The sequence below is a fragment of the Acanthopagrus latus genome, chromosome 21, assembly GCF_904848185.1.
Source record: "Acanthopagrus latus isolate v.2019 chromosome 21, fAcaLat1.1, whole genome shotgun sequence".
NCBI lineage: Eukaryota > Metazoa > Chordata > Actinopteri > Spariformes > Sparidae > Acanthopagrus > Acanthopagrus latus.
The window spans coordinates 6364879-6385233 of record NC_051059.1 but is presented as its reverse complement, the minus strand read 5'-3'; the positions used below and the strand labels follow the sequence as shown (position 1 = coordinate 6385233).

The 20355-nt window shown below is 43.8% G+C and overlaps 1 protein-coding gene across 4 annotated transcripts; it reads right to left on the bottom strand.

Annotated features, from left to right (window-relative positions):
* Positions 1-1245: 1245 nt before the first annotated feature.
* On the bottom strand, positions 1246-20317 carry chd8 (chromodomain helicase DNA binding protein 8). 4 transcript variants are annotated; one of them, XM_037083688.1, is made up of 39 exons: positions 20164-20317; positions 17833-18836; positions 17340-17663; positions 16067-16180; positions 15408-15913; positions 15147-15258; positions 14180-14386; positions 13978-14046; positions 13822-13877; positions 13603-13720; positions 13418-13501; positions 13158-13295; positions 12702-12823; positions 12257-12500; positions 11994-12170; positions 11585-11728; positions 11344-11442; positions 11082-11241; positions 10332-10542; positions 10019-10214; positions 9720-9890; positions 9287-9580; positions 8891-9111; positions 8583-8785; positions 8295-8451; positions 8110-8199; positions 7896-7999; positions 7653-7776; positions 7342-7417; positions 6937-7208; positions 6328-6560; positions 5557-6216; positions 5367-5467; positions 5015-5236; positions 3732-3827; positions 3515-3628; positions 3275-3376; positions 3077-3181; positions 1246-2704 (listed from the first exon to the last, which is right to left on the bottom strand). In XM_037083688.1, exons 2-39 carry the CDS (start codon positions 18733-18735, stop codon positions 2342-2344), a joined length of 7692 nt encoding a protein of 2563 aa, XP_036939583.1. In that variant the 5' UTR covers positions 18736-18836; positions 20164-20317; the 3' UTR covers positions 1246-2341. The 4 variants fall into 4 exon arrangements, with proteins under 4 accessions (XP_036939583.1, XP_036939580.1, XP_036939581.1 ...); XM_037083685.1 differs by having other exon boundaries at positions 1564-2704; positions 5367-5470; XM_037083686.1 differs by having other exon boundaries at positions 2342-2704; positions 5367-5470; positions 9287-9577.
* Between the last annotated feature and the right edge of the window lie 38 nt (positions 20318-20355).

Genomic DNA, 20355 nt, shown 5'->3' with positions numbered 1-20355 from the left:
CAGCTTTTTCAAAAATAAATTTACAATTGAAGTGAATGGGAAATTTTCAAATCCTCTTCTAAACCACCCAACTTTAAACCTCTTCTTGTCCCTCATACTTTGAGCAAGAGACATCATTCCAACTTTTAAAGAGTAACACGACTTTGAACTATTCGGCATGTATTCAGCTTTTTAAAATATTTCACGGTTTTGAAATCATCAGTTTTAGTGTTAAGGATTTTTGGCTCTTCTTATTATTTTATAATGGGTGTGTATTGCGTGAGCTATAGTGCGTGACATCATCGCAAGAGTGGAGAGCAGCTGGAATAACTTGAGCAAAAATTCTCCTCAGCTTGATTTGGATGCCACATCATAGGCAACATATACCTAGAAATGTAGGAAATCTGATGGTCTTACTTCACATGTGGGACTTATATAATTTTGGCTGTAGAAGTCCTAAAGCGACAAGCACTCCATCAACTCCCCCATGAGCCGCAATGTTAATTTTGAGCCTAAATTTCTGGAGAGCAGACGGGACCTGTTTTGTCTCTCCTTCGGCATTCGCACCCTCATTTTTCACTCTACAGAAATAAAAAAGACACAGAGTTCAGCAATGTCTCTTGTTATTCACTGTATAAATAATTTCACCATAACCGTAACACCTCGCAGTAACTCGCAGGAGTTTGGGAGGTGTTTTCCCATTCATTCTTATGGAGACATTTTCAACATTGGTTCTGCTATGGCTCCAGCATATGTGTTTCTCCAGTACATTCAGCAGATTACCGAAATCACTTCAGCTGTCAGCATTCACACTGTATTTTTGCAGAAAATGCAAATGTTTCTAGTTCTTCTTCTTGTTATTATTAGACATTCATTATCTGTTTGCACTTCCCCTTTCTCTACAACATTAAGAGACCTGCTTTTCTGTACTCCTCCCCAACCATACCTAACCTCATTACCTCTCCTGCTCTCTGGATCTAAGAAGGGTTAGCCTATTTTCATCATATTTTGTCTTAACTCTAAATCTATGCATATTTGCCAAAACCATGATTTTATTCATGGCTATGCCCATAATATAACACTGGTGAGTGCTAAGTAGGTATCTGTGTGATTTGAGAAGGATTAATCACATATATTGCAATTATTATATATATATATATATAAAAAAAGAGTTGAATATGCCAGCTGCATACAGTATATTAGAAATACAAAAAGAATCAAGAGAAGAGGCACTGACATTTAGACACAAATGCATTCTCTATTAAAACTACTAAAATCATATTAATGGGGTGCAAGTTGTTTTCCCATGCAGGATGAGGCTAGTAATTCAATTGAATGATAGATGAGTTCTTGAACTTTGTCTTTTTTTTTCCAAATTATTTAATGTGTTTATGTCCCTATCAAATACTTTATAATGTCAGGAATGTTGGTAAATGTGGACATTACTGCCATTACTAATAATTCAAGTTCCAAAGCAGTATCACATTATGATCTGCTGTAGCACAAATCAAACATAACCAAGCTTGTTGTACAAACAGTGAACCTAACTGCTGCTAGATCAAAGTCACAATAATACACAGAAACTTGTGTTCACTGTAGATTGCTGTTATTCATTTCACAGATACACTCAGATCATAAAACAAGAATAGTAACTCATTGCCGTCATCTCATAGTACACAATTGACCAGCTCTACATTGTACAATACACCCATCCTCCTAGCACTGCTTCAGTAACTAATACGCCACTTTCCCTCTCCCTCCCCCTCAACCCCCACCCCTCCCATAGAGTGAAAACAATAACAGTACGTCCACACACTGGATCCCCTTTAAGTTCACAGACTCGCCTGGACACACAAGATATGACCAAACAAGATCGGAGGGGATTGTGGGATCTGGATCCAGGCTCTGCTCAGTACACAATGTCCAGTTTCATGTAGCGTTAGAGGACCAGCATTGAGGTTCTTAGATAAGAAAAGGGTATCTGTACAGCAGGGGTCCCCTTTTGGTCATGTCTGGGAATGTGATGGAAAGAACAGGTTTGGAGGAAGAGGAGGAGGAGAATGACGAGTCATGATGTAAGAAAGCTCAGCTTTTTGCCGTTTTGTCAGAGGTTAGAGAGGAGGACTGAGGACACAAAGATGGAACACAATTGTGATGTTGAAAAAGAAAACAGATGGGTGCAAACTTGTTCCTTTCATGGAAAAAAATCCCTATATAAAATAAATGAATAAAAGTAGCAACAAAAAAAAACACATACATCCGTAATTTGATACATAATATGGTAAAAATAAATGATGAGGAATAACATGATTCAATGTTGAGAAGGGGATTAAGTCTGATGTGTTCGAAGAATGTGGTTCAGTCAATCCTCTGAGCTTGATGAGGAGTCAGAGTCCTTCTGTGCTATGATGACATCGTCCAATAGCGCCTCTTGATCCGAGCTGTCATAGTCACCTTGGGAAAGGCTGTCGCCGCCCTCCATTTTAACGTCAAAGTCCGGACTGGTGAGGAAGTGATGGGAGCTCTCCAGGTCCTCCTCATCCATCATGTAGGCTCCGTCTGAGACCAGAGTCTCCTCCTCGACCCCGTCCAGGTTGGGGTCTTCGGGGATGGGATCAGGAGTGTGGTGATGGTGGTGGTGATGGTGATGGCGACGCCTGCTTTTCTTCGGGATCTCTGAGTGCTCAGTCAGCAGTCGGTGGAAGAGGGTCTCTGGCAGGAAGCCCTGTGAGAAGAACATACATCATTAGAAACACTGAAAAGTCTTAAGCATAAGGCGTAAGTAGGCAGAGGTTTGTTGTCACAAAGTTTTACTTTGTTGATGCTGTGGTAACCCACATTTCCAGTCTTTGAAAGCCAAAAATCCTAGAAGAAAAAAACGTATTGTGTACCTAAATGTGATGAATGATCCCCCAGAAAACTAACATAAACATAGTTTTAGCTAACTTTCACCTCTACATACTTTTGAAAGGCACTTTTTGTGATGTAGAATCTAATACAGCAGCACTTTTCAACTACACAGAGAATCAGAGAGAAAGCACTTAAAAAGCGTTGTTCCTTAACAACACTATATAGCAAAAATGTAATATCTACGTACAGATTTTCGAACAGTTTCAGACCAATCTGGTGCTACAGCATTATCAGGATTCTCCTCCAGATATTCCCTCAGGTCTTGCAGCATCGGACAGAATGCAGCTCCGACCTACAAAGAAGAAACATTTGGGTGTTTGTCCATTAGTGAGAGGTAACAAACTGCAAACTAATTAAAAAACACAATTAATACAGTATGTCTCACCTTCTTTCCTGTCCTCATGTTAATGACTTTGACCTTCTCACTGCCTGTCAGGGCTTTATCTGCCCTCCTCCTCCTCTTCCTCTTGCTCCTGTTTACAAGAAGCTGAGGAAACAAGACATGTTATGTAATATAGCAGAAACTTTTAGTTTAGATATTTTGGTTACTTATTAACCTGAGACCAGAGCAATATGAACCTACACCTTAAGACCAGTCGCTAAATGATAAGTGTAACAATCATACCTCCAGCATGTCTCCCTCCACCTCATAATCTGGGTTCTCCTTCAGCCAGGTGGGAGGGTCCCTGCGCCGAGGAGTTCTTTCCAGTGGATCATGGAGTCCATCTGGGTCGGATAACTACAAGCGAGACAAACAAAAACAATAGTTATCAAACTAAATCCAAAGCAGTTTTTCTACCCAATCCTTCCTGTACGTCACAGAAACAGGTGATGATATGGACCTCTTGGTCTTTGCGCCTCTTGCGGCTGCTGCTCTCTCCTGCAGACCCATTTGGCATCAGAGCCTGTTTAGAGAAGGTCAGCTTCAGCCCCTCCTCCTGACAGGGTGACACACAAGAGAGTGATTTAGTCATATAACTACTTCATCACAGCTACATCTTGGAGAATCTGTTTTAAATATGACAGATCTGGCACTAAAGCCTCACAGATTGATGGAGGGGAAACAATTTTATTAGCAAATAAAAGCAACAGATAGTTACTGGATATTTTCAACTTCCCATGTTTGACTCAAGATTAATAGGGCAGAGATTGTGATCAGCCAACATATGTTGTAAAAAGTTCAATTGGTGGTCTCTATAAAACCCACTCGGAAAAGCTGATCAATAAACACAGGAGACAGTTTCTGTATGCAGGACTCTGCTACTAACTGGCTGCAGTCACTTTCATTGTCCTCGTGGATTAAGCAGTGCAACATAATAGCCGGGTCCTGCCGGCAAGCCGTCTTTGACTGAAGGGATAGATGGAGCTGTACCGCAGAACAATTATCGTAATGTCAGGTCTCATGCCGAGTGGCCAGTTGGTGATTATAACTAATGCTGACACAGCGCTGTGGAGAGAGATAACTACAGTAACAGCCAGAGAAGTCACGCTCCATTGGAGTCAGAGGTAGTCTGTTTAATCTATCATTCATGTAGTTATATTCTCTTTCTCCGGCATGGGAGGACGAAGTGACGCTGTTTGTTTCGAGCCTTACAGCATGACAGCTAACAGCTGACTGAACTAATGGCTCACAGTGGAGGCACACAGTGGGACTGAGAGTTTCTGTTCAGAGGAACATGAAGTGTCATTCAGTGAACTGCGGTTTAATGTGGAAACACAGCAGGTTTACATTAAATACATGCACTGAAGTAGACTAATTTGCCACCAGTTGACTTTGACAGAGGACTGATAAAAAGTTAGCACCGGCTTCAAGGCACAAATACATCACTACAAAGACTGACTTATTTTTAATCATTCCCAAATTCGACGTTCCTGAATTCTGTCTCCCATTTACTTTTGATTTTTAAATATGTAAATACATTAAATATAATCATTTATTTCCTCAACATTTCAATGCCACTAAACTAAACTATGCCACTAATAACAAACTACTGACAAGAAAGTGAAGACACTGATCTGTATCAGCTAATACTGCTTCCAGCAATCTGTGAATGGTGTTCAGCCCCAAAAGTCCTCATCGGAGCACACTTAGACTTTATTATTTTACCCTCCACTATATTCTCACCTTGAGTAGCTTCACAGTGAACTCTCCATCATCTCCTTCTGCCCCTGGACCACCAGGCGTGATGCCGGGTTTACGGATCACCCTTGTGTAGGCCATCTCGTCTCCCACTAGTTCTGAGCTCGGGTTCAGCTGAACTTCGGGAATGTAGCGACGCCCTGAAGGCCACTGACCGGTCAGCACCAGATTACACAAACTGTCCAGCCGGTTGATCAACACGCGGTCCTGAGAGGAAGAAGAAAACTCATGTGTCAGTCACTCACCAACAAGAAAATAGAGGTAGAATGTTTATTCAGAGAAAAGCTTTCAGACTTGAAACTTTCAACATCCATTTAGTAAACTGTAGATCAACTACCTTGGGCCAGTCCACTCTGAGGGGATCAGGAGGAGGAATGCCATCCTGGGACGGAGTCATAGAGAGTAGACTATTATCGTCTACGTCACACAGCTTCATGCCTGCTAAGAAAAAATAAATAAAATAAAATCAGTTTGTTACATTTATTCTTGCTTGATTCCATTTTGTTCTGTCGTTACCACCAATTTACCTCCTTCTGTCTCTTCCTCACTCTCTCCACTGTCATCACTGCTGCCTGATCGCTCAGATGATGATGAGCCCGAATCAGAATCTGAATCAGAATCCGACCCTCCCTCTCCTTTCCTTCCTCCTCCAGACTTCCCAACTTTCCCTCTGCTCCTCTTCAGGCTCCAGCCTGGCCCTCGTACCTTTCCATCGTGGTGGCTCAAAGACGTATTCTGCAGATCAGCAGTGATTTGACCTCCAAGCAACCGGGCTTCCTCATCAGCTCCCTCCTCCTTTATACTCGGCACATCCTCCTCAGTCTTCGGGTGGCTGAGAGGCACAATGAGAGGTGCTTGAATTGGAGGTGGAGGGGGTGGGGCCTGCTGGTTCTGGATGAATTCTTCACGAGCCTGATTAAAGGTGAACTGAGGATCTGCAAAGATGGAGAGCTCAGTGCGGCTGACACCGTGCAGTGAAGCGCCCAGCATTAGTTGACGATCGTGGTCTGGGATATTCCACCAAGCGGGCAGCTCGGAGCTGGTTGGAGCCAGCGGCAGACGCTCCTCTAGGCAGGGGTGGGGCAGGACTCTCTCACGGAGGCGACGCAGGAGGCTGATACGGTATAGAGTACGAGAAGCACGCTCCTCAGTGATAGGGGCCACAGTCTGAGAAAGCTCTGATGGATCTGAGCAGGAGGAGAGAACAGATATTTACTGTGACTGTGAACTCAACATACTCTGCTCTTACCTAAGCACCTCAAAAGGAAACCCTTAAATCAAAACAATGGAAGAGTTACCTTCACCACGGCCTGGCCGCAGGTGGCAAACTCTCCGGCACATGGCAACAAAAGAGCGGAAGTATCGACTGAGGCTCTCATCCGTTTTTTTATCCAGACGAGCGAAGGTACGGAAGCGGTTCCAGTCATAATCGGGGTCTCCGCCCTCAGGAAGTCCTTGCTCCTTTTTTATTTTTTCCACACCAAAAGTGGACACCACGCGGTAGAAGTCGCACTCTTCTCTACGTGTCCACCTTTGCAAAAAGACAGAAGGCAAGTGAGGTGATGGATGAGAAGGCAAGTGTTGAATATATTTCCCTCCACCTAAAATAAGCAAATAACGCTAAGGAATATGTTATAATATGCTTTTATACATGCTTAGAAACTTTACTCTTTATTTTCAAGAAGACTCCACAAGAAATCTTAAAATTTACAATTCAGAATGGAGCGAGGAAACGACATGAAATAACAAATGAAAGTCAACATTAACTATGTGCCCTACACAAGCTTACAGTAGTAAAAAGTCTATATTTAAGCTGATAACAAGCCTGTAAAAAAACTAAGTATATGCTGAAATATAATAAGGACTTCCACTTGGCATCACTAGAACATAATACAACACTAGCGTACCTCTGCTGACGCTCCTGTCGTGCAATCTCCTTCAGCTTACTGGCCTGTTCACAACGCCTGCGCCTGCGGTCACCCTTTGCCTCAGCTTCGATCTTCAGCTGCTCCTGCCTGTAGCTGCGTTGGTAAGCTGTGATCAGCCGCCGCAATCGCGCTGTTAGTGATGAACTGGAGGGCCAGTCGGACGCACCACTCTGGCTGGATAAGGTTTCTGTGAGCACTGGCCCCGCCTTGTCTTCAACAGAAATCTCGTCGTCCACGTTCATGGAGTCAGGCTGGTAGACAAGGTTAAACAGAGACTCGTTAACTGGTTTAATCAAGTTGCTTATTTCCAACATACTCCCAAAAGTCCCTGAAAATCAACGCTTTCTGACAGAAACTCGTCAGTGTGAAGGCTCAGATTCTTACCTCCTCAAAAAGATCTTTGGCGTGTCTTGACGCAGGCTTGAACTCTGGGTCCTCTGAGTACTTATCATAGTCAGCACTGTACAATACAAACAACAAATCAACATTAGGCTGCTAAAGAGCGAGTTGTGTCTAATAAAGGGGCTCAACTTTCTAATGTTTCATAAAGTTAACTTTATGACCATTGTACTTCAGGTTGTAATAATGGAGAGACTTTGAAACAGACTTAAAACTGAACATGTCCACCTAACCTGCATGTCTGCTATAGATTCATAAGCAGGTTTAAATAAGCCCCATTGGCCAGGATCACTCACTCGTCTCCCAGCTCGGCGTCACCAGTGTGCTGCTCAGCATCAATGGCCTTGTCATCAGGACGACCAGCTCTCTCCAGGAAGCAGAGGCAGGGATCAGCACGCATGGTGGTGTACATCTCATAACCTGGTGACAGAAAACAAGTCAAAACTGTTAATTGACAACAAAAAAAAGTTTGTAATCTGAGGCAACTGGAGTAAAAGAAATCTCAACCTAATTCCAAAGCGTCCATAGAGAAAACCTACCATGTTTGTATACACCAGCAAGCAGTGAGCGGTCTGCCTCAGCATCCCACCATCCTGCAGGTACCTCCTGTTGCTCCATCTCAGGCATCCAGATATCAACATCCCTGGAAAATATAAAAACATGTATTGTAAACAGTGTTCAGGTGTATCATAATAAATGTCAGTTATTCAGTCTCTGCATTTGGATTAATGTACAAAAGACAATATTTGATACCTGATGTCAGCGCCTTTCAGGACAGAGTCGGCATGTTCGCCAATCACCTCCTGCTTCAGGTAGTAGAGCATACGCACCCTCAGCAACACCCTTTTGTAGAAAAGGAGAGGTTTAAGTGTTTGAATGCAGACGGCTTTCCCATGTACACACAAATCAAATAACATAGCTGACTGGGCTTCACTCACTTGTTGCACTGGTGCTTGAGGTGTTTACGGTAGCTGTCATCCAGGAGCAGGGTGTCAGGGTTGTATTTGCGGATCCACTCCACCTTCTGAACGTCAAATGTGCTCTGGGCTTTTACCCTCTTACCCTTCCTGCCTCTTGGAACAGGGATAGACAGACCTAGGCAGAGACAAAAAATACAAAGTTAATAAATAAATAGATATTTGAACAGAAAACTAATAAGGAATGCATGCACCGGCACTGAATGTATGAGAAAGGTTCTGATTCTGCAATCTGTGTGTTGCTCCTACCAGAGTGGTTGAGTAGTGTTTGGGGTTCGCGCCCATTCTCTGGCGGTGTGATGAGCTCCCAGATGAAACTCTTGATGTTCTCATCTCCACGATAGTGGAGCAGACAAAACACCAGAATGACGCGACAGATCGTCTCCACGTCCCGTTCACTCAGACGACGCTTACATCTGGCATGAGACAAGATGTCCCTCCAGCGACCCCAACTTAAGGAGAAGAGAAGAGGTGACAGGTGAGGACAAAGAACAAGAGAGAAGACTGTAAAGAGACAAATTAATATTCGATAAAATTCTTAGCATGCCCATACATACCCATAAACGAGCAGGTGTTTCTCCACCCTGAAACAGTCCGTGCGGCCGTAACCCCCTCCACTGTGGCGGTCGGAGCGTCTGGAGGCACGTGACTGTCTGGAATTGGCAGGTGGATATTCGTCGTCGCTGTCCAGATCAGAGAGGTCCCCACCTTCACCTCGTAAACTGGAGTACTGACGGGTCTGCTTACGGACTCTGGGAGTGTCGATCACAAGTGTGTTCTAAAGGGTGAGAAGTAACTTGCAGTCAATTACACATAACTTCAAATAAATATACAGGCATTTCCCATACAGGCCTTAAAAACAAGAGTGCAACCAGATAAGACAATAGTAAAATCTGCAGTATCTAACATGCAGTGACAATGCTGTAAGCCTTTGATGACCACCTTACACTTACCTTTCTGTTGATGGAGTCCATGTCTATGTCTGCTTTTTTGGCCCACTTCTGCCAGAATTCAGGGTCATCGAGGGCGATGTCATTACGGTTCTCAGAGGCCACGAAGCTGGCCTTGGAGAATGTGGAGCCCTTGCCCTCGCTCTCAATTGTGATGGTGGTGGCTCTTCGCTGAAGGATCTGGTCGATGTCCTCCTCACAGAAGCGACTGCCTTCATCATTCTCATCCATGATGGCAGCGTAAGCTCCCTTCCTCAGCAGGTCCTCAATCTCCTTCTTGGAGAACTGCTGAATCTGCTAAAGGAGATGCAGAAAGACAGTGACACAAGTGGCCCAAAATGGATTACATTTTTTTTCTATATTAGTGAGATGTAATACAACTGACCAACCTTAAACTGACCTGGCAGTTTAAGTTAATGACTATTAGGTTTCTTACCCCGTTGACGTTGCTGTCTTTGTTTCCACTCATGCTCTGCAGGACGGCACGGTCCAGGCCCAGCTTCAGACTTGCCTTGTCCAGCATCTCCCTCTCATAAGAGTTCCTAGTGATCAGACGGTAGACCTTGACAGCCTTAGACTGTCCAATACGATGGCACCGTGCTTGGGCCTGAAAAAAGGATTCAAAAAAGGCTCATTAGAGCACCGTAAATGAAGCAAGAGATAGAAAGAGTCTGGAAACATGAAATAAATGTAAAGATTGTTTGTTGTTCATGCAAACTTTATACTGGAGAGTACCTGCAGGTCATTCTGAGGGTTCCAGTCAGAATCAAATATAACACAGGTGTCAGCAGCAGTGAGGTTAATACCCAGGCCACCAGCACGGGTACACAGCAGGAAGACAAAGCGGTCTGAGTCAGGCTTACTGAAGCGATCGATGGCAGCCTGTCTTAAGTTCCCACGCACTCTGCCATCAATTCGCTCAAAAAGGTATCTGGAAAAAAAAAAAAAAAACTTGTCATTTATAATTTACTTAAATCCTCATTATACTTGGAACAGTGTTAAACCGTTTTTGAAAATCAGTTGTGTTAAGACACCTCAGCCCACCCACCTCTTGTTGATGAGGTAGTCCTCCAGAATGTCCAAGCAGCGCACCATCTGGGAGAAGATGAGCACTTTGTGGCCGCCAGCCTTGAGGCGAGGCAGCAGCTTGTCCAGTAGCACCAGCTTGCCGGCCGACCGAATCAGGGCCTGCAAATGGAAGTCAGGAGCCAGGGGGTCATACACCTCCCTCAACTCCGCTACGATCTTCTCCTCCGCGCCTGGACAAGAAAGAGACAATAAAACAACTTTAGTGATACTGTCCAAAGATGTAAGCTTTTTCACACAGTTGCAAGGCGTTCATCTACTATGCAGCATTACAATATTGGGATGCATATTTTCCAATATTATAATTAAAGTCAGATTTTATGCTGCCTTTTCAATCATAGTACAACTGATGATGAGGGTATATCTTGAGGGAAACTTTTTAAGTTTCCAAAAAGAAAATAAACTGAAAACACATGCTAATTGTATATCTTTATTTACCGTTTCAATTTAAAAGTCTTGTGTACACAGCATACATTATATAATGACCTTTGACGCTGATCTCTCTTCACTGTCCAAACCTGCAGCATGTGCAGCTCAGACTGCTTATCGTGTGCAGGCAGCTTTAGAAAAACATTACTCTGATTTAACATAAGCTGAGCCAGGGCTAAACATCCTCGACACACACTCGTTAATTGCATCCAGCATCAGCAGATATACATTTAAACTTAACACTATAAACATAAGGCTTTGAGTTAATAATGTGATACAATACCATTGATGAGGTAGGGGTGGTTGCAGCACTTTCGTAGCTCCATCATAGTGTTGAGCAGGTTGGGGACGTTGCTGTTACTGTTTGCCCCTAAACTGAGGAAGCTGAAGTTCCTCTCCAGGATGGCTCGGTAATACTTCTTCTGGACATCCGTCAACTCAACCTGAGAGAAGACACAGTCCAACAGTGAAATGGTGGCCTTCTCTCGGTCATTGAGATCTCCTAACCCCATAGTTCACACTGAATGTTCACTATTCACAATAACCTCAATGATAGTCTCCTGTTTAGGTGCCAAGTTCTTCTCAACATCTTCTTTAAGCCTTCGTAACATCATGGGTTTCAAGATGGCCTGCAGCTTCTGAACCTATGGAGCAGAAAAAAAAAAGAAGATTTGCTCAGTAACAGCTGTAAAATACCTGTGAAATGAGCAGATGTGCACGACGAGGAACACCGATAGATGTGTGCAAATATGCGCTTGTGCGTGCCAACAAGTGTATATTTCACACCTGTTCCTCGGTTTTGAGATCTCCAAAGTCTCTGAGGAATTCAGTCTCAGAGGGGAACTGAGCAGGTTCCAGGAAATGAAGAAGACTGAAGAGTTCCTCCACAGTGTTCTGCAGAGGGGTGCCAGTCAATAACACCTTGTGTTCCTAGGAGAGACCACAGAACACAAATAAGACATGAGAAGGAATAAGAGAGAGATGGGAAATAATATTCATCAGCAAGTCAAGGAAAGAAACTGTATTTTTTTCAAAGGGGGAATGGTACAGAGGGTATGAGAGGAAGAACTGTTTTTGATCCCCACTACAAAGTGAGTGCAATAACGAAAAGCAACATTTTGAATCAAATTGCGTGTATTTTTCCCGAACACCTTGGTTTTGTTCTGAAATCCACAATCATCTGTGGTCCACTCACCAGATCCAACATCTTCAAGCTGTCCAACAGCTTGCAGTTACGATTCTTAAGGCGGTGAGCCTCATCAATAATCACACAACGCCAGGAGATCTCCCTCAGCTCTGGGCAGTCAGATAAAATCATCTCAAAGGTTGTGATGAGAGCGTCAAACTTGTACGCTCCTGGAATCAAGTGCTCCTGTGAACATAATGGCAATTTTCATCAGACATGTTTTAACATCAGTAAAATTATTATAATAACATAATCAGAATAAATAAGTCCACCTTCTCGTCCTTGCAGTACATCTCATACTGCTGGATCATCTGTCGGCTGGCCAGGCTGCCGTGGTAGACGATGGCGTTCATGTTGGTCCATGTGGAGAACTCCCTCTCCCAGTTGGTGATGGTGGAGAGGGGGGCAATGACCAGGAATGGGCCTTGGATGCCAGCATTATAGATCTCGGACAGCAGCGTAATTGACTGGATGGTCTTCCCCAGGCCCATTTCATCTGCCAGGATGCAATTCTGCCTGAAAGGCAGGAAACAGAGTAATTGGTGACGCCATTCAAGAAGCAGTCACCGATCAACGTTCCAAAAGAACAAAGAGTTTCCACAGTGCTTCTTTAATTACAGCATTGTACCCAGTAAAACTAATCTGGTTTCAGTGACTGCAGCTTCAAAATGCTTGCTGTGACCTGGGAGTGTAGCATGTCCAGTGTGTGATAAATACCTGTTGTACCAGTTGAAGAGCAGCCAATTAACTCCTTCCAGCTGATACTCTCTGAGCGTGTTGCCATTCTTGTACTCTCTGAACTCCTCCAACTTCTTCCATGAATTGGCAGATGGTCGTGTCTGATGAGAGAGAAAGAAAACTGGGTAAGAAGAAGATAATGACCATTATCCATTTGCAGTTAGGTCTCTGACACCAATGGCCTTGCTTCGGTAGAACCACAAGCAGAGCTACTGCATCATTTATTAATTTCTAAGATCTCTTCCATCCATATTCATTGCATCTCCTCTTTATTGATGTTTTTCCGCTTGAGATAAAGTGGAAAATTCTGTGCTTTTTTTCATACAAGTTCTTTTAAAGAGGAAATTCAGAGTGTGCATAAAATCAGGTGATTGGAAATAAACTTCAGTTCCAAACTTAAACCAGCTCCTGGCTATTGTGCACTTGACTGCTCACCGTTCTCTTCAGGCGAGGTTGTCGGTCTTGGATTTTGATGAACTCTTCGACCTTGCCCTCGTCAACATCCTCCTTCAGTTCCCAAGTGGCGTCTTCATAAGGAAGAGAGCACCACTTCACCAAGTAGTAGATAACGGGCTGTAGGGAGAAGAGTAAGAGCAAGTATATAACTTTTGCAATCATGCTACTTGATAAAAGAGAAGAAAGGGTCATATTCATTGGCCAAGCCAAGAACAGCTTTGATGAGGTAGGTTTCTCACCTCGCCATTATCCTTGTCCACACTGTGGGAAACATCCAGGATTCTGTCCACCTCTACATAGTCTGGGTTAAAAGACTCTTCATCCTGCAGACAACAACAGGATCAGCAACAGACAACAAATATGTAGGAAACTGTAGTTCAAGCAGCTAAACCGCAGCCTAAAAAGGAACACGGGCCACGCTCACCTCCTGAAAGAGGTGCCTCATCTGTGCGTGTTTGGTCTTGAACCTCTTGATCTTTTGATGGATCCTCTTATCTTTCTCCAGCTGCTCCAAACTAGCCCACTCACAGTGCAAGTATGAACTGAGAAAAACAGAATCAAGTATTACTTGTTTGGTACCCTTAACAAATACAAGCTGTCTGGTTCAGGGGCTGCAGTTATTAGTTGTGATTCTGAAACTCACTAGTTCTTGTATTTCACAAAGAACTCCTCAACAGTGGTGTATTGGCCCCCAGGCAACTGAAAGAGAAGAACGGTTTTTAGGTTTGAGTGATTCTAAAGTATGAATCAAAAGAATTAGAACTGCATTAAAATAAATATAACAGGGGAATAAACATACTTCCTTCTTCGTTAACCTCATAGACAGAACTTTGTCTACAATGGCAGCATCTTCTTCACTTGGATTTTCCTTTAAAAATAAAAAGGTAATATACTTGATTAAAACCACTCAACGCCCATTCGATCAGCATTCATATCTTTATGAAGATCCTTTCAACCTCACCAGAGAAGAAATAACTTTGTCAGAACAGTTCTACACTCACCACAAAGAACTGCATGCTGGGTTGTCCGTCCACATCCAGCTCCATTTCCTGTTTGAGCAGTGCTGCTGTCCCGCCACTGATGGAGGCCACAGCTGCTGCGGTTGTAGTAACATCAACATCTTCCTGCTCATCCTCATCATCTGTTATCTTGATATCAAGGTCCTCGGTGTACTTCTTCCTTTTCACTACACGATTGGAGCGCCTCTTCTGGCCAAAAGAGAGAGAGAGAGGCGTAAATTCAGTGTGTTTTCATAAGGTTTACTGATGAACACAGATACACTATGTAACACATATGTAAAAAGAACAAATGAGATTGAATGTTACACCCCCCCGCATAGCATTTTTTCAGCTTTAATAATAAACACACACACAAAAAATACCCCCCTCTACAAAAAAGTTGGGTCATTTAAAATCATATTGTCCTTTAGAGAATACAGAACATTAACAATTTTAAATTCAATTCTGGCAGCTTCCCAAAAGAACCTCCATAATACCCTGAGCAGGCTTGTAGAGGTTAGTTAATTTTACCTGACTATCAATCAACATTTTAACATCGGCAAGTGTGACATTTTGGCTTGTAGTAACGTTATCAACATGATTTCTAACGATTCGTATTAGCCAAAAATTAAATGGGAGGGTGCAAACCTTCTCACAGGGAGGTAACAAGGCTCCAAAACTATCCTACTTCTGCACAAACAGGCAGAAATGTCTGTGCAAGACTATACTACAAAACACGTCAATACAACCAACTCATTCCATTCTTTTGTACAGCTAAAAATGTTGACCACGGAAATGTCAGAATACATGTGCAGTTAAATTTGTACAACGAGACACAAAGTACAGCTATCCAATAACATCGAAGTGCTTCTGTTCTAACAAAGGATGAGCTGTTGTTGGCTGTGCAGACCACTGATAGGATTTGGGGGAAGTTTCCAAAAGTCTGCTGATTTTAATTATGTGTTTGTACCGTAATCAAGTCATCCTCCAGCGCAGCAGGTGAGGCAGGACTCAACTCCCCATCAGAGTGATCAGAGGACGCATTTCTTTTTCTCTTCTTTGCTCCCACTAGAGTAATAGTGCTTCAGGGGAGAGAGGTGAGACAAAGACAGAATGAAGAAGTAGCTAAAGGGCAGTAATAAACATCTTTATACAAGGCAACCCTTCCAAACATAGAGAGGTAAGAAAGATTAAAATGACTCCCCCTAATATATATATGCATATTACTTACTTTGTCTTGGTCTTGCTTTTGCTCTTGTTCCCAGCTCCAGGGATTACTGTGCATCCAGCCACCCCAGTTGTTCCTCCTGGTGTCTTCACTTTGCCCTTTTTGTCAGCCCCTCCGGCAGGTTTGGGCGTTGTTCCTCCAGCTACGGGACTTTTCTTCTTGCTTCCTCCTCCGCTGCTCTTTTTCTTAGCAGCAGACACCACGGTTACAGTGCCCCCTGATTCCGGAGAGGTCTGTGTGCTTGGAAGTTCATCCTGGTTGAGGACTCTGGGCAGGTTCTTCTCACCACGTGCTTTGGCCCGGGCAATTGCTTCAGCAACGATACGGTTTGCTTTCTCTTGCTTACACAGGATCTCCACTCGTCGCACGGAGGCAGGCTCACCAGGGGCCTTGGTGATGCGGATGGCCTGGGACGGAGAGGTGGTAGTTGTGGTGGAGGGGCCGGCTGCTGACGTGTTGATGACCTTCACCACAGAGACTGTGCCCCCAGCTGAGGATGCTGAGCTTGTCTGCGTGAAGGAGAATGTTTGAATGAAGAAACTATTTTGAAAGAAACACATTTTCTGACACATTTTATTGAAAAAAAAAAAAAAAAAGTTAAACTTGAAGCCCCTCTCATTTATATAACATAAGTGATTGTCTAAGCACATCTGGAGAGCTACCTGTGGCTGCAGAAGCATTTTGAGTGGCACCGCAACTCTCTGTCCTCCTTGGCCCTGCGAAATCTGCAACACCTGTGGGCTGCCGGTATTTCCAGCTCCTGAGACCAGCTGATACTGTGATAGTGAAAGAAAAGACAGGTCAAATCACAGTCCCCTTTGAAAAGAACCAAAGGAGGAGATCAAAAATACAAACAAGCAAATGTCAGGTTGGATGGAACACAGCACTGCAGTCACAGTATATGATTTGAGAATTTGGCAGGATTTTGAAGAACACTCGGAAATCTGTGAAATCTGCTTGTTTGGCATCTTATCAACAGTCAGATGAGAGCACTATCAATTTCATCTTTGTACTCTAATTGTACTCAGTCCAGGATGTTTTTTTAAGCTTTAACAGCTTTTGAGTTGTGAAAAACACCTTTGAAAGGCCTACGTCGTTCCCTCTGCTCGAAACACTGGGCTACCCTAAGGTAGCTCAACACATCCTGATCCAATCTCTCTTGTAAATGCCCAGAGATCCATCTCATCTCAAACTCAGGATAAAAACTCCAAACAATTATTTCCCATATTTCTCAAAATGCTGCCAGGTGGTGCCAATACAAGTGTTACATTACTGAACACCTATCAACTGAACAGAACTATACCCAAGATGCACATGTCTTGTGTCTTATGTGATGTTAAAATATTTCAGCAACTTTATCATTATTTTATAGTTCTGTAGAAGTTATGGCAAACATGAAATCATGGGCAATATGTAACATTCAAGCTCCAACAATCAATCTGAAACTACTGCTAAACAGAAAAGGCCACATTGCTGATTTTTAACTTGAAATGCTGGAGTCTTATGAAACGACAACACAGGGAAATCTGATATACAATCCTACTGTTTTTCCTTTATCATTTCATAATGTTTCAATTATTAGCTATGTCTACATTGTACTGATATCAAGTTTCATTCAAAACAAAACATTTCCTTATATCGCTTCTTCTTTTTTTTTTTAAAGGGGGCTTTACATTACACAAATGGTTGAAAACCAGAGTGCAAGTGGACTTATATCAATATCGAGTGTATTGGGAAACACTCTTCCTAACATTAATATCAGTAACATTCAAGACCTTCAACGCCCCCCATCAACTGCATCATGGAGAATAACTGGCAGGATTTCAATAAGAACACAGCACTTAATAACAAAAGAGATGTTTCATAAACAGAATTGGAAAAACAAAAGGTGAATGGAAAACATGTTCTGTAAAATGTAAAACACTTCTTTCTCACCTTAACTCCTCCTTGTTGGTTGGGCTGTTGCTGCACCTGCAGCTGAATAGTGAGGACTTTGGGCTGCCCTCCAGCCTGGCCTCCAGCCCGAGCCTGGGTCAGGGCTGCTAGCTGACTACCTTGGAGCACCAGTTTACCCCCAGGGAGCTGACCCAGCACCAGTCTAGCTGGGGCCTGGGTCTGTTGCTGCCCCCCTTGGGCTGTCTGAACCTGCTGGATTTGTGTGACCTGCTGTTGGGCTGGAACAGCTTGACCCGCTTGCGCAGCAGAGGCTGCCTGGGAGGGCTGCTGGAGAACCAGGGTGATCCGCTTTGCTTCACCACCCTAGAATCAGAAACACAGGATGAGACTACTAACGACACTCAAGAAAAAGACAGACCTAAAAATACAGCTTGTGAAACTAGAAAACCACTCCAAATGTCACCTGATGTGCTGCAGCTGTCAGAGTGACACCTGGCAGTCTGCCTGTTGAAGCAAAAGAGGTGCTGCTTACCTGTGTTTGGGCCTGCATGGCTGGCTGTAGCTGCACCTGGCCCTGGATCTGAGCTGCCGGGGACTGGACTTGGACTTGAGTCTGGCCTTGAGCCATCTGCACCTGAACAGTTTGGCCTTGTGCCTGCTGGGGCACGGAGGTCAGCAGCATCTGTTTCACTGGCCCGTTGGGAGACTGCAGCAGCCTCTGCACCCCTGCAGCACCCACCTTGACTTGAGCTTGTCCTGGGCTTGCCTGATTCAAAACTGTCCCCCCTTGCAGTATAGACATGCCAGGTTTAAGAGGAGTCCCAGACAACACACGGATGACCTTTCCACTTGCCTGTCCTGTAGCCCCAGTTACAGTCTGCAGCACCTGAGCCTGACCCTGGGGCCCTTTGAGAATGACAATTTTACCACCAGCCTGCTGCGTGATAGCAGCCAACTGCTGTGGAGTGAGCTGGTGAGTTATCTGTGCGAGCTGCGTGGTGGCAGTGGTGGTGACTGGAGAGCTGGAAACAGACAGAGGTGAGCTCAGCAGGACAGTGCTACTGGTAACCACGCTGGTGTTGCTGACAATAGGTATGGTTGTCTGGGCCTGGATCTGAGGTACAGTTTCAACAGGGGCTGAGGCTACAGTAGGAGCTGCAGGTATGGAAACAGTCTGGGCAGCCACCACTTGAACAGGCTGCTGCGTGGGGATTTGAACGGGAGCAGGGTCTGGGATGGCAGGAGCTGCTACAGGAACGGTGAGGCCTGCGTTGACCGTGAGCTCGGGCTCCGCTGGTGGGTCTACCTGGCCCAACGCCAGCTTAAGGGCCTCCTCCACCGGGTCCGATGAGCCCTGAGAGAAGGAATCATCTGGTAGGGCGTCCAGGTTAAACAGGGGTGTGTCCTCAAAGAGGTCCATGATGGGGTCTGCCATCTTGCCCACTCCACACAGGGAGACGGGCACAACGTTAAAAAGACTCCGGGATGGAAGCTAAATAGTCACAGTCCACTTCTTCTCAATTTTTAAGTAAACAGCTGGGAAAAGAGGAAAAACACTTATGTCAGTGAAGCACAGGATAATAGCTTTGACATTATAACAACAAATACTTCTGTATGCTAATATGATGTTTGTAAAACAGCTCAAACCAGAATACAACTAGTGTGGCTTAGTGTGCCTTATTCACTATGGATAGAAAATGTGTTTAATTGTATATGCCTTATTATTTTCCCATTTCATCCATTTGTTACTTGGTCTATACAATGTCAGAAAATGGTGAAACGCGTCAATCTATATTTGATGACATTTGCAAAAGTCTTGTTCTGTCTACAACACAACATTTTCAGTTTCCTGTCAGAAAGTAGTAAAAAGACCAGAAATCATTAACATTTCAGGAGCTAGAATCAGAATATTTAGATTTCTTTCACTTATAAAGTTACTAAAACCAATTATTCGATTCTCAAAATAGTTTGAGTTTCCCTCTCAGCTCCAAGAGTTGTTCTATATTTTTCTGATGTTTACAAATACGACATTATTCAGCTAACTTTGGTTTCCAGAGCACGTCAAGAACATGCACAGTTCACTAAATCACAGACCACTTCCACGTGAACACACATTCATCTTCAGTGAGCTGCCACTCATATGATCAAGTTTACTCTACTGCCACGATTTCATTCAAAAACTATACAGTAAAAATAGAGAAAAACCCACATAAACTTATGACCACCGCTGGATTATTCAAAGAAATATTACTCTCACATAGTACAACAAACTCGTGGCCACTTCGTCCAGAAAACGCGTTTCCACACGACATCAGGTTTAGAAAAACCCTACAATGAATTTGAAGCCGTTTCAGTAGTAGCTTCATATACAAAGCTAGTCTACCTAAGAAAAATTGAGTGAATGGAAATAGTTGGTAGTGAAGTCAGACGAGGAGGGTACTGATGCTGGAGAGCTGGGATGCTTTCCTCTCTGGTCGTATTGCAGTCTTTCTCACAAAACCATCGGCTAGCATTAGCTTGTACCGCGACCAAGATGTGCCTATTACAAAAGCCTGTGAGGCACCGAAAACCTATCCAGGCTTAAGAATACACGGTGTATTATATGTTTAGACTCGTTAACTCTCCTCTCTGTCATTTACTACCAACCATTCAGGCTGCCGGACTCCTTCAATCTCATCAACAAACCGGACCAAACCAAAGCAACGTGCCACAATAACCATTGCCCGTCAACGTTCAGACCCGGGTTAGGCCGCATTGCTGTTTCGGTTGTTCTGCGTCTATTTTTCGGCTAAAAAACCTGAAAATAACCATCATATCCACTGCCCTAACTCTCGCAGTAATAATTTCGGGGTGCTAAATTTACCTTTGCATCGACACACATGGCTTTCTCCGTCTCACAACACTGTACGATTACAGGAAACGGCCAGGGAAGAGCAGGAACTAACATTCTTGCCAGAGAAAGCGTAGAAAGCGTGCCCCTCGGATGCTCTCAAATCACGATTGGTCCGTTTTCTCCCAAGCCGGCAGCATACGGCTATTTCATTGGCTGCCCCAG

Bases quoted from the DNA above. Each gene is read 5' to 3' on its own strand.
- chd8 (XM_037083685.1), bottom strand. From the start codon at position 18,735: ATGGCAGACCCCATCATGGACCTCTTTGAGGACACACCCCTGTTTAAC. The intron at 15,914-16,066 runs GTAGCTCTCCAG...TCCTTCACGCAG, and splicing joins AAATGCTTCTGCAGCCACAG to ACAAGCTCAGCATCCTCAGC. The intron at 14,047-14,179 runs GTGAGTGTAGAA...TTATTTTTAAAG, and splicing joins CCAGCATGCAGTTCTTTGTG to GAAAATCCAAGTGAAGAAGA.